General features: G+C 49.2%; 1 protein-coding gene across 3 annotated transcripts in view; it reads right to left on the reverse strand.

Annotated features, from left to right (window-relative positions):
* The window catches only part of MTFR2 (mitochondrial fission regulator 2), a 105,581-nt gene that overhangs the window by 32,348 nt on the left and 60,194 nt on the right, over positions 1–13,039 (reverse strand). For all 3 annotated transcript variants that reach the window (XM_063917391.1, XM_063917392.1, XM_063917389.1), the window contains one exon: positions 8,890–9,208. In XM_063917391.1, the coding sequence (XP_063773461.1) occupies positions 8,890–9,208 (319 nt within the window). The remainder of the gene's footprint in view (positions 1–8,889; positions 9,209–13,039) is intronic.

The following is a 13,039-nucleotide window of genomic DNA, read 5'->3' on the forward strand; positions in this document are numbered from 1 at the left end:
GTCGAATCTATTGTCTCATCGTCCGATGTATCATCTTGTGTAGTCTGCCACATAGACGTATCTGTCTTAGTCTTAACTGTCTCTTGGTTGCTTGTAGAGGCTACTGGAACCAAGCCGTAGGAAGGGAGCTGCATGTATGGGTTCATAGTGTAACCTAACCACTGAGGTAGTGCTACTGTAGTTAACTTGTCCGCTATAGAAGATAGAGTCTTTGCGAACATATTCCATGGTGGCTGAACCAACTCCTGTCTTTTACTTCGCTGAAAAGCTAAACAGTTTGCACACAAACCCTCATAAGTGACCAATTGATTCATATCAATTACCCCAGACTTACAAGATAAGCATGTTAGGGCTATAGGAGTGCTTGATAAATTCTCATCACTTTTGCCGCTCACAGACATGGTAATAATCTGTTATTGACTACACAATTTTGTGACTGAAAAACACCCTATATGTCAGTATATAGAGGTGAGATCAATCTGACCACAGTGCACCTGATTTGAGGGTCAGAACAAGACTGACATTACACAGAAAAGTCAGCACACATACTAGCAGTCAGTCACATGTTAAAGCATTAGACATTGTCATATGAGAATACAACCTCCATAACAACTTATACATAAGTAGGAAAATTGTACTTCTGTTTTAACTGGCTCTTTTTTTCAACATAACATGCAGAAAGCACAGTAATATACAGGTCTCATATGCAATAGGTACTAAAAAATAAGAATTTACTTACCGATAATTCTATTTCTCATAGTCCATAGTGGATGCTGGGGACTCCGAAAGGACCATGGGGAATAGCGGCTCCGCAGGAGACTGGGCACAAAGTAAAAGCTTTAGGACTAGCTGGTGTGCACTGGCTCCTCCCCCTATGACCCTCCTCCAAGCCTCAGTTAGGATACTGTGCCCGGACGAGCGTACACAATAAGGAAGGATTTTGAATCCCGGGTAAGACTCATACCAGCCACACCAATCACACCGTACAACTTGTGATCTGAACCCAGTTAACAGCATGATAACAGAAGGAGCCTCTGAAAAGATGGCTCACAACAACAATAACCCGATTTTTGTAACAATAACTATGTACAAGTAATGCAGACAATCCGCACTTGGGATGGGCGCCCAGCATCCACTACGGACTATGAGAAATAGAATTATCGGTAAGTAAATTCTTATTTTCTCTAACGTCCTAGTGGATGCTGGGGACTCCGAAAGGACCATGGGGATTATACCAAAGCTCCCAAACGGGCGGGAGAGTGCGGATGACTCTGCAGCACCAAATGAGAGAACTCCAGGTCCTTCTCAGCCAGGGTATCAAATTTGTAGAATTTAGCAAACGTGTTTGCCCCTGACCAAGTAGCTGCTCGGCAAAGTTGTAAAGCCGAGACCCCTCGGGCAGCCGCCCAAGATGAGCCCACTTTCCGTGTGGAATGGGCTTTTACAGATTTTGGCTGTGGCAGGCCTGCCACAGAATGTGCAAGCTGAATTGTACTACAAATCCAACGAGCAATCGTCTGCTTAGAAGCAGGAGCACCCAGCTTGTTGGGTGCATACAGGATAAACAGCGAGTCAGATTTTCTGACTCCAGCCGTCCTGGAAACATATATTTTCAGGGCCCTGACTACGTCCAGCAACTTGGAATCCTCCAAGTCCCTAGTAGCCACGGCACCACAATAGGTTGGTTTAAGTGAAATGCTGAAACCACCTTAGGGAGAAATTGAGGACGAGTCCTCAATTCTGCCCTGTCCGTATGAAAAATTAGGTAAGGGCTTTTATAGGATAAAGCCGCCAATTCTGATACACGCCTGGCTGAAGCCAGGGCTAACAGCATTACCACTTTCCATGTGAGATATTTCAAGTCCACAGTGGTGAGTGGTTCAAACCAATGTGATTTTAGGAATCCCAACACTACATTGAGATCCCAAGGTGCCACTGGAGGCACAAAAGGAGGCTGTATATGCAGTACTCCCTTGACAAACGTCTGAACTTCAGGAACAGAAGCTAGTTCTTTTTGGAAGAATATCGACAGGGCCGAAATTTGAACCTTAATGGACCCTAATTTGAGGCCCATAGACAGTCCTGTTTGCAGGAAATGCAGGAATCGACCCAGTTGAAATTCCTCCGTAGGGGCCTTCCTGGCCTCGCACCACGCAACATATTTACGCCAAATACGGTGATAATGTTGTACGGTTACATCCTTCCTGGCTTTGATCAGGGTAGGGATGACTTCATCCGGAATGCCTTTTTCCTTCAGGATCCGGCGTTCAACCGCCATGCCGTCAAACGCAGCCGCGGTAAGTCTTGGAACAGACATGGTCCCTGCTGGAGCAGGTCCTTTCTTAGAGGTAGAGGCCACGGGTCTTCCGTGAGCATCTCTTGAATTTCCGGGTACCAAGTCCTTCTTGGCCAATCCGGAGCCACGAGTATAGTCTTTACTCCTCTCCTTCTTATGATTCTCAGTACTTTTGGTATGAGAGGAAGAGGAGGGAACACATACACTGACCGGTACACCCACGGTGTTACCAGAGCGTCCACAGCTATTGCCTGAGGGTCCCTTGACCTGGAGCAATATCTGTCCAGTTTTTTGTTGAGGCGAGACGCCATCATGTCCACCTTTGGTTTTTCCCAACGGTTTACAATCATGTGGAAGACTTCTGGGTGAAGTCCCCACTCCCCCGGGTGAAGATCGTGTCTGCTGAGGAAGTCTGCTTCCCAGTTGTCCACTCCCGGAATGAACACTGCTGACAGTGCTATCACATGATTTTCCGCCCAGCGAAGAATCCTTGCCACTTCCGTCATTGCCCTCCTGCTTCTTGTGCCGCCCTGTCTGTTTACGTGGGCGACTGCCGTGATGTTGTCCGACTGGATCAATACTGGCTGACCCTGAAGCAGAGGCCTTGCCTGACTTAGGGCATTGTAAATGGCCCTTAGTTCCAGGATATTTATGTGAAGTGACGTTTCCATGCTTGACCACAAGCCCTGGAAATTTTTTCCCTGTGTGACTGCTCCCCAGCCTCTCAGGCTGGCATCCGTGGTCACCAGGACCCAATCCTGAATGCCGAATCTGCGGCCCTCTAGGAGATGAGCACTCTGTAACCACCACAGGAGAGACACCCTTGTCCTTGGAGACAGGGTTACCCGCTGATGCATTTGAAGATGCGATCCGGACCATTTGTCTAGCAGATCCAACTGAAAAGTTCTTGCGTGGAATCTGCCGAATGGAATCGCTTCGTAAGAAGCCACCATCTTTCCCAGGACCCTTGTGCACTGATGCACTGACACCTGGCCTGGTCTTAGGAGTTTCCCGACTAGGTCGGATAACTCCCTGGCTTTCTCTTCCGGGAGAAACACCTTTTTCTGTACTGTGTCCAGAATCATCCCTAGGAACAGCAGACGTGTCGTCGGAATCAGCTGCGATTTTGGAATATTTAGAATCCATCCGTGCTGTCGTAGTACTATTTGAGATAGTGCTACTCCGACCTCTAACTGTTCTCTGGACCGTGCCCTTATCAGGAGATCGTCCAAGTAAGGGATAATTAAGACGTCTTTTCTTCGAAGAAGAATCATCATTTCGGCCATTACCTTGGTAAAGACCCGGGGTGCCGTGGACAATCCAAACGGCAGCGTCTGAAAACTGATAGTGACAGTTCTGTACCACAAACCTGAGGTACCCTTGGTGAGAAGGGCAAATTGGGACATGGAGGTAAGCATCCTTGATGTCCAGAGACACCATGTAGTCCCCTTCTTCCAGGTTCGCTATCACTGCTCTGAGTGACTCCATCTTGAACTTGAACCTTTTTATGTAAGTGTTCAAGGCTTTCAGATTTAAAATGGGTCTCACCGAGCCGTCCGGCTTCGGTACCACAAACAGCGTGGAGTAATACCCCTTTCCCTGTTGTAGGAGGGGTACCTTGATTATCACTTGCTGGGAATAACCGGCGAGGGGGAGACGTCTCGAATTCCAATTTGTACCCCTGAGATACTACCTGCAGGATCCAGGGGTCCACTTGCGAGTGAGCCCACTGCGCGCTGAAATTCTTGAGACGGGCCCCCACCGTGCCTGAGTCCGCTTGTAAGGCCCCAGCGTCATGCTGAGGACTTGGCAGAAGCGGGGGAGGGCTTCTGTTCGTGGGAAGAAGCTGTCTGTTGCAGTCTTTTTCCCCTTCCTCTGCCCCGGGGCAGATATGAGTGGCCTTTTGCCCGCTTGCACTTATGGGGACGAAAGGACTGTGCCTGAAAAGACGGTATCTTTTTCTGCTGCGAGGTGACTTGGGGTAAAAAGGTGGATTTCCCAGCCGTTGCCGTGGCCACCAGGTCCGATAGACCGCCCCCAAATAACTCCTCCCCTTTATACGGCAATACTTCCATATGCCGTTTGGAATCCGCATCACCTGACCACTGTCGCGTCCATAATCCTCTTCTGGCAGAAATGGACATCGCACTTACTCTTGATGCCAGAGTGCAAATGTCTCTCTGTGCATCTCGCATATATAGGAATGCATCCTTTAAATGCTCTATAGTCAATAATATATTGTCCCTGTCCAGGGTATCAATATTTTCAGTCAGGGAATCCGACCAAGCCACCCCAGCACTGCACATCCAGGCTGAGGCGATTGCTGGTCGCAGTATAACACCAGTATGAGTGTATATACTTTTAAGGATATTTTCCAGCCTCCTATCTGCTGGCTCCTTAAGGGCGGCCGTTTCTGGAGACGGTAACGCCACTTGTTTTGATAAGCGTGTGAGCGCCTTATCCACCCTAGGGGGTGTTTCCCAACGAGCCCTAACCTCTGGTGGGAAGGGATATAGTGCCAATAATTTTTTAGAAATTAGCAGTTTTTTGTCGGGGGTAACCCACGCTTCATCACACACTTCATTCAATTCATCTGATTCAGGAAAAACTACGGGTAGTTTTTTCACACCCCACATAATACCCCTTTTTGTGGTACTTGCAGTATCAGAGATGTGCAAAACCTCCTTCATTGCCGTGATCATGTAACGTGTGGCCCTACTGGAAAATACGTTTGTTTCTTCACCGTCGACACTGGAGTCAGTGTCTGTGTCGACCCACTGAGGTAACGGGCGTTTAATAGCCCCTGACGGTGTTTGAGACGCCTGGACAGGCACTAACTGAGCTGCCGGCTGTCTCATGTCGTCAACAGTTTTCTGTAACGTGCCGACACTGTCACGTAATTCCTTAATTACGGTCATCCATTCAGGTGTCGACTCCCTAGGGGGTGACATCACCATTATAGGCAATTGCTCCGCCTCCACATCATTTTCCTCCTCATACATGTCGACACACACGTACCGACACCCAGCACACACACAGGGAATGCTCTGATAGAGGACAGGACCCACTTAGCCCCTTGGGGAGACAGAGGGAGAGTTTGCCAGCACACACCAGAGCGCTATATATGTATAGGGACAACCTTACAATAAGTGTCTATCCCTTATAGCTGCTTATATCTGTTATTTTGCCAAATAAGTGCCCCCCTCTCTTTTTTACCCTGTTTCTGTAGTTGCAGGATGCAGGGGAGATTCTGGGAGCCTTCCTACCAGCGGAGCTGTGTGGGAAAAATGGCGCTGTGTGCTGAGGAGATAGGCCCCGCCCCCTTCACGGCGGGCTCTTCTCCCGCTTTTTTCTGGAAAACTGGCAGGGGTTAAATACATCCATATAGCCCAGGAGCTATATGTGATGTATTTTTTGCCAAATAAGGTAAATTCATTGCTTCCCAGGGCGCCCCCCCCCAGCGCCCTGCACCCTCAGTGACCGAAGTGTGAAGTGTGCTGAGAGCAATGGCGCACAGCTGCAGTGCTGTGCGCTACCTTATGAAGACAGGAAAGTCTTCTGCCGCCGATTTATGGACCTCTTCTTGCTTCAGCATCTGTAAGGGGGCCGGCGGCGCGGCTCCGGGACCCATCCATGGCTGGGCCTGTGATCGTCCCTCTGGAGCTAATGTCCAGTAGCCTAAGAAGCCCAATCCACTCTGCACGCAGGTGAGTTCGCTTCTTCTCCCCTTAGTCCCTCGATGCAGTGAGCCTGTTGCCAGCAGGTCTCACTGAAAATAAAAAACCTATTTAAACTTTTACTCTAAGCAGCTCAGGAGAGCCACCTAGATTGCACCCTTCTCGTTCGGGCACAAAATCTTAACTGAGGCTTGGAGGAGGGTCATAGGGGGAGGAGCCAGTGCACACCAGCTAGTCCTAAAGCTTTTACTTTGTGCCCAGTCTCCTGCGGAGCCGCTATTCCCCATGGTCCTTTCGGAGTCCCCAGCATCCACTAGGACGTTAGAGAAATTAACAATGCATACTAACAAGTAGAAGGAATTTTTAGTACTGTATACCCTGCCTCCGGAGAGCGGGATACAGGGAAACTCACCACACTTCCATATCCAAGCAAATACGCTCGTAAGACGCTGAGTGGATTCAGACGCTACTGGTGTACACTGCCGCTCTTGGTAACTGATAACGGACACGGACGCTCACCAACGGACAAGGACGCTGAGCGACTTCAACGTGTCTGCAGACGCTAAGGCCTGCGACTCGGTCTGGCGGGTTTTATCTCCAGTGTACACAACCGCAGCGTCTAAGCTGCAACCAAATATCCTCGTGGTAGCGTCTGAGCCGGAAGTGAGGTCATTCAGTTCATGAAACGAGAGACACGCGGGAACTGGCCATGAACTCGGAGGAGGGACGGCCAGGAGAGCGTCTGAATACCCCTGTTGACTTAAACTCTCAGGATCGCGGCCTCTACCTAGTCCTGGCGCCTATGATCCCCGGAGCATAGCGCTGTCACACTCGAGATGTTCGGCGCATCAACACACTGTTTGTAGTCTCCACCAAATCAGTGTAGCTGTGTCCTGACCCCTCTAGTAAGAGGAAGTCCATAGACTCACCGTCTCCCCATGCTCCGGCCACAGCCTGGTTACGTCTGCTGGACCTGCTAGAACATCCGACACAGATGCCCGTCGAGACAGCACTGATACCCGAAGGTAAGCGTTGTTGCGACCCGGTGGGGAGTTGTTGGAGCGACTCTTTCTAATATGCGTTTAAAACGCTGTTAAGAGAAGTTGCTCTACAAAAAACATTATAGTAAGTCTATAAAAATAAAGTAATGAAAACTTGAGGCTGCTTTCCCAGCAGCCCTGTGACCATGCGGCTTCCTGCCGCACCAAGCAAAAAACAGATCTGACTGAGTCAGTGGGCGGGACTATATAGTGAAGGCCCCAATGCATCCTGGGAGGCAAGAAAGCTCGTGACCGTGTTGGTGCCATTTTCGCTGTCGCTCGACAATATCCCAATATTATCCTGTGGACCCAGCCAGAGAAATATATATATATATATATGTATAGCCAGTCTTAGAGGTATACATTGCTGCCCAGGGCACCGCCGCCCCCCCCTTCCCCCCCACGCCCTGCACCCAACAGTGTGCGCTGAGTGTGTTCAGTGAGGGAGCAATGGCGCACAGCGTTACCTCAGTGAAGCTCTGCAGTCTTCTGCCGCCTTTGAAGTCTTCTTCCTTCCTATACTCACCCGGCTTCTATCTTCCGGCTCTGCGAGGAGGATGGCGGCGCGGCTCTGGGACGAACCGCTAGGGGAGACCTGCGTCCTGACTCCCTCTGGAGCTAATGGTGTCCAGTAGCCTAAGAAGCAGAGCCTATCACTTAAGTAGGTCTGCTTCTCTCTCCTCAGTCCCACGTTGCAGGGAGCCTGTTGCCAGCAGCGCTCCCTGGAAATAAAAAACCTAACAAAATACTTTCTTTCAGGACGCTCAGGAGAGCTCCCTGTAGTGCACCCAGTCTCCTCTGGGCACAGTCTTAAACTGAGGTCTGGAGGAGGGGCATAAAGGGAGGAGCCAGTGCATACCCATACCTAAAGTTCTTTTTTAGTGCCCATGTCTCCTGCGGAGCCCGTCTATTCCCCATGGTCCTTACGGAGTCCCCAGCATCCTCTAGGACGCAAGAGAAATAATAAACTCTAAAAAAATAACTTTTCTAGGAAAACTCAGGAGAGCTCCCCTAGCTGTGACCGGCTCCTCCGGGCATATTTTCTAAACTGTGTCTGGTTGGAGGGGCATAGAGGGAGGAGTCAGCCCATACTCTCAAACTCAAAGTGCCAATGGCTCCTGGTGGACCCGTCTATACCCCATGGTACTAATGTGGAAATCAGCATCCTCTGGGACCTAAGAGAAACTGGCGTAATCGGTTTTTGTAAAACACGTACAGTATAAAAGAAGGAAGCATACACCCCCTTGCTATCGTCAGTCTTGGGGCCAGCGGCGGGCACTGCAGCTTGCAGCCCGTAACCGCCGCCACATGATACCGGGGATCCGCTAACCAGGACCCCGGTGTAAACACTCACTGCACCGGTCATCTTATTCAGCATCTGTTAGGGGGTGGCGGCGCGCTGGTTGCCTGGGCACATACAGTGCGGTATGTGAAAGAGCCTCAGGAGATTAATGTCCTGTCAGCGGGGATTACGGAACCATTAACCCTCAGGAGGTTGGTCTGGTCCTCCCCCGAAGTCCCACGACGCAGGAGACTGGTTGCCAACCAGTACTACCTGAAAAAAATCAAATTTCTGAAGAAAATGCTCCAGAGGATTGCACCCGGCTCCTTGGGCACATTTTTCTAAACTGAGTCTGCAGGAGGGGCACAGAGGGGAGGAGCCAGCACACTATTGATTTCTTAACATGCCAAGCTCCAATGGACCCGATCTATACCCCACGGTACTAAAGTACATTCACCAGTATCCACTAGGACGTTAAGTACCAGGCTTCTCCATCACTGCCAATACCCCAGTCATCTCCATTGTATGAAGGATAAATGTACATCAAAGAAACAGGCAGCCAAACTGAGGTCACACATGAGAAAAAACGCTTACCTTTCAACAGCCCGAAGTCTAATCGAGTTCATATCTTTCAAAACATCCAACATACTGGGAAACTTAGTCACACTGTCTTTCTCTGCCTCTTCCTGTTGTATTGGGCTCTTCATTTGAGATGCCTTACGTTCTTTTATAAGGTCAATTGCAGATTTTGCAGAGTTAAGCTTAACTGGAAGTGGTGGTGGTGGTGGTGGAGGCGGCGGCGGTGGGGCAGGTGTTGCAGTTTGCATGAACTGTAGAGAAAGGGGTGTAGAAGCTAAATACGGTGGCGGAAAAGCATTACTGGGACTGCCAAATGAGCAAATAGTTTCAGAACCTGTATAGAGAAAGAGAAACAGTGGGAATTCTGGTAACTTGTGCATTATTCAAACTGAAAAATTTAAGACATGAATTAAAAGAACCAAATACAATTACAGCTTATCTTACTGAAGAACTTTATTTCAGTGTATAAAAAAAACAAAAAAAACAACACAAATTAAAAAAACAAAAAAAACAATTGTATACAGATGTGTCCACTTACACCTTTGCTATTTTGCTCATTTTGGCACACCATGCATAGCACGGCTATGCTTTTTTTACTACGAGTAACAAGTGGATTTTAAAATTTTTGTGTACTGTACTAGTATACGTATAAAAGTAGAGCAATGGTAGACTTACCATTGTTAACTCTCTTTCCGCAAAGTACATTGAGTTCCACAGGGAAACAATAAGATTTTAAACCTACCGGTAAATCTTTTTCTCCTAGTCCGTAGAGGATGCTGGGGACTCCGTAAGGACCATGGGGATAGACGGGCTCCGCAGGAGACATGGGCACTAAGAAAGAACTTTAGGTATGGGTGTGCACTGGCTTCTCCCTCTATGCCCCTCCTCCAGACCTCAGTTAGAGAAACTGTGCCCAGAGGAGACGGACAGTACGAGGAAAGGATTTGTTAATCCAAGGGCAAGATTCATACCAGCCCACACCATTCACACCGTATAACTAGGGTATATACGAACTAGTTAACAGTATGAAACAACACAGCATCAGACCGAGACTGATGAAAACTGTAACATAACCCTTATGTAAGCAAAAACTATATACAAGTCTTGCAGAAGTAGTCCGCACTTGGGACGGGCGCCAAGCATCCTCTACGGACTAGGAGAAAAAGATTTACCGGTAGGTTTAAAATCTTAATTTCTCTTACGTCCTAGAGGATGCTGGGGACTCCGTAAGGACCATGGGGATTACACCAAAGCTCCCAAACGGGCGGGAGAGTGCGGATGACTCTGCAGCACCGACTGAGCATACAGGAGATCCTCCTCAGCCAGGGTATCAAACTTGTAGAACTTTGCAAAGGTGTTTGAACCCGACCAAGTAGCAGCTCGGCACAATTGCAACGCCGAGACCCCTCGGGCAGCCGCCCAAGAAGAGCCCACCTTCCTAGTGGAATGGGCCTTAACCGATCTTGGTAACGGCAATCCAGCCGTTGAATGAGCCTGCTGAATCGTGTTACAGATCCAGCGAGCAATAGTCTGCTTTGAAGCAGGAGCGCCAACCTTGTTGGCAGCATACAGGACAAACAGCGCCTCTGTTTTCCTGACCCTAGACGTTCTGGCTACGTAAATTTTCAAAGCCCTGACCACATCAAGGGACTCGGAATCCTCCAAGTCTCGCGTAGCCACAGGCACCATAACAGGTTGGTTCATATGAAAAGAGGAAACCACCTTAGGCAAGAATTGAGGACGGGTCCGCAATTCCGCTCTATCCATATGGAAAACCAGATAGGGGCTTTTATGAGACAAAGCCGCCAATTCCGTCACTCGCCTAGCCGAAGCCAAGGCTAACAACATGACCACTTTCCAAGTGAGATATTTTAATTCCACTGTTTGAAGTGGTTCAAACCAGTGTGACTTAAGGAAACTCAACACCACGTTAAGGTCCCAAGGCGCCACCGGAGGTACAAAAGGAGGCTGAATATGCAGCACTCCCTTCACAAAAGTCTGTACTTCTGGGAGAGAAGCGAATTCTTTCTGAAAGAAAATGGATAGGGCCGAAATCTGAACCTTAATGGAGCCTAATTTTAGGCCCAAATTCACTCCAGTTTGTAGGAAGTGAAGAAAACGGCCCAGATGGTATTTCCTCCGTAGAAGGACTCCTGGCCTCACACCAAGAAACATACTTTCGCCATATACGGTGATAATGTTTAGCTGTCACGTCCTTCCTAGCCTTTATCAGAGTAGGAATGACCTCATCCGGAATGCCCTTTTCCGCTAGGATCCGGCGTTCAACTGCCATGCCGTCAAACGCAGCCGCGGTAAGTCTTGGAACAGACAGGGCCCCTGTTGTAGCAGGTCCTGTCTTAGAGGAGGAGGCCACGGATCTTCCATGAGCATTTCCTGCAGATCCGGATACCAGGCCGTTCGTGGCCAATCTGGAACAATGAGAATTGTCTGTACTCCTCTTTTTCTAATTATTCTCAACACCTTGAGGATGAGAGGAAGAGGAGGAAACACATAGACCGACTGGAACACCCAAGATGTCACTAGGGCGTCCACTGCCACCGCCTGAGGGTCTCTTGACCTGGCGCAATACTTCTGTAGTTTTTTTGTTGAGGCGGGAGGCCATCATGTCTATCTGGGGCAGGCCCCACTGACTTGCAATCTGTGCGAAGACTTCCTGATGAAGTCCCCACTCTCCTGTATGTAGATCGTGTCTGCTGAGGAAGTCTGCTTCCCAGTTGTCCACTCCCGGAATGAATACTGCTGACAGTGCGCCTACATGATATTCCGCCAAGAGAAGAATCCTGGTGGCTTCCGCCATAGCCACTCTGCTCCTTGTGCCGCCTTGGCGGTTTACATGAGCTACTGTGGTGATGTTGTCTGACTGGATCAGAACCGGTAGGTCGCGAAGCAAAGTCTCCGCTTGACGAAGGGCGTTGTATATGGCCCTTAGTTCCAGGATGTTGATGTGAAGACAAGTCTCTTGACTTGACCAAAGACCTTGGAAGTGTCTTCCCTGTGTGACTGCTCCCCAACCTCGGAGGCTCGCGTCCGTGGTCACCAGAACTCAGTCCTGAATGCCGAATCTGCGACCCTCCAGAAGGTGAGCACTCTGCAGCCACCACAGGAGAGATACCCTGGCCCTGGGGGACAGGGTGATCAACTGATGAATCTGTAGATGTGACCCGGACCACTTATCCAGTAGGTTCCATTGGAAGGTCCTTGCATGGAACCTGTCGAAAGGAATGGCCAAGTAAGATGCCACCATCTTTCCCAGGACTCGAGTGCAGTGATGTACCGACACCTGTTTTGGCTTCAATAGGTCCCTGACCAGAGTCATGAGTTCCTGGGCCTCTTCTATCAGAAGATAAACCCTTTTCTGGTCCGTATCCAGAATCATGCCTAAGAAGGTCAAACGGGTCGTAGGAACTAATTGGGACTTCGGGATATTGAGAATTCAGCCGTGTTGCTGTAACACCTCCAGTGAAAGTGACACGCTGTTCAACAACTGCTCTCGTGATCTCGCTTTTATTAGGAGATTGTCCAAGTATGGGATAATTGTGACCCCCTGCTTGCGCAGGAGCACCATCATTTTCGCCATTACCTTGGTGAAAATCCTCGGGGCCGTGGAAAGTTAAAACGGCAACGTCTGAAATTGGTAATGACAATCCTGTACCGCAAATCTCAGGTACGCCGGATAAGGTGGATATATGGGAACATGAAGGTATGCATCCTTTATGTCCAGGGACACCATAAAATCCCCCCCTTCTAGGCTGGCGATGACCGCTCTGAGCGATTCCATCTTGAACTTTAACCTTTTTAAGTATAGGTTTAAGGATTTTAAATTTAAAATAGGTCTGACCGAACCGTCCGGTTTCGGGACTACAAATAGGGTTGAGTAATACCCCCTACCTTGTTGAAGCAGGGGAACTTTGATCACCACCTGTTGAAGACACAATTTTGGAATTGCATTTAAGACTATCTCCCTTTCTGGGGGAGAAGCTGGTAAGGCCGATTTGAAAAACCGGCGAGGAGGCACCTCTTCGAATTCCAGCTTGTAACCCTGGGAAACAATCTCTATTGCCCAGGGATCCACCTGTGAGTGAACCCAGATGTGGCTGAAAAGCCGAAGACGTGCCCCCACTGGGGCGGACTCCCTCAGCGGAGC

Source organism: Pseudophryne corroboree, chromosome 4, assembly GCF_028390025.1.
Source record: "Pseudophryne corroboree isolate aPseCor3 chromosome 4, aPseCor3.hap2, whole genome shotgun sequence".
Classification (NCBI taxonomy): Eukaryota; Metazoa; Chordata; class Amphibia; order Anura; family Myobatrachidae; genus Pseudophryne; species Pseudophryne corroboree.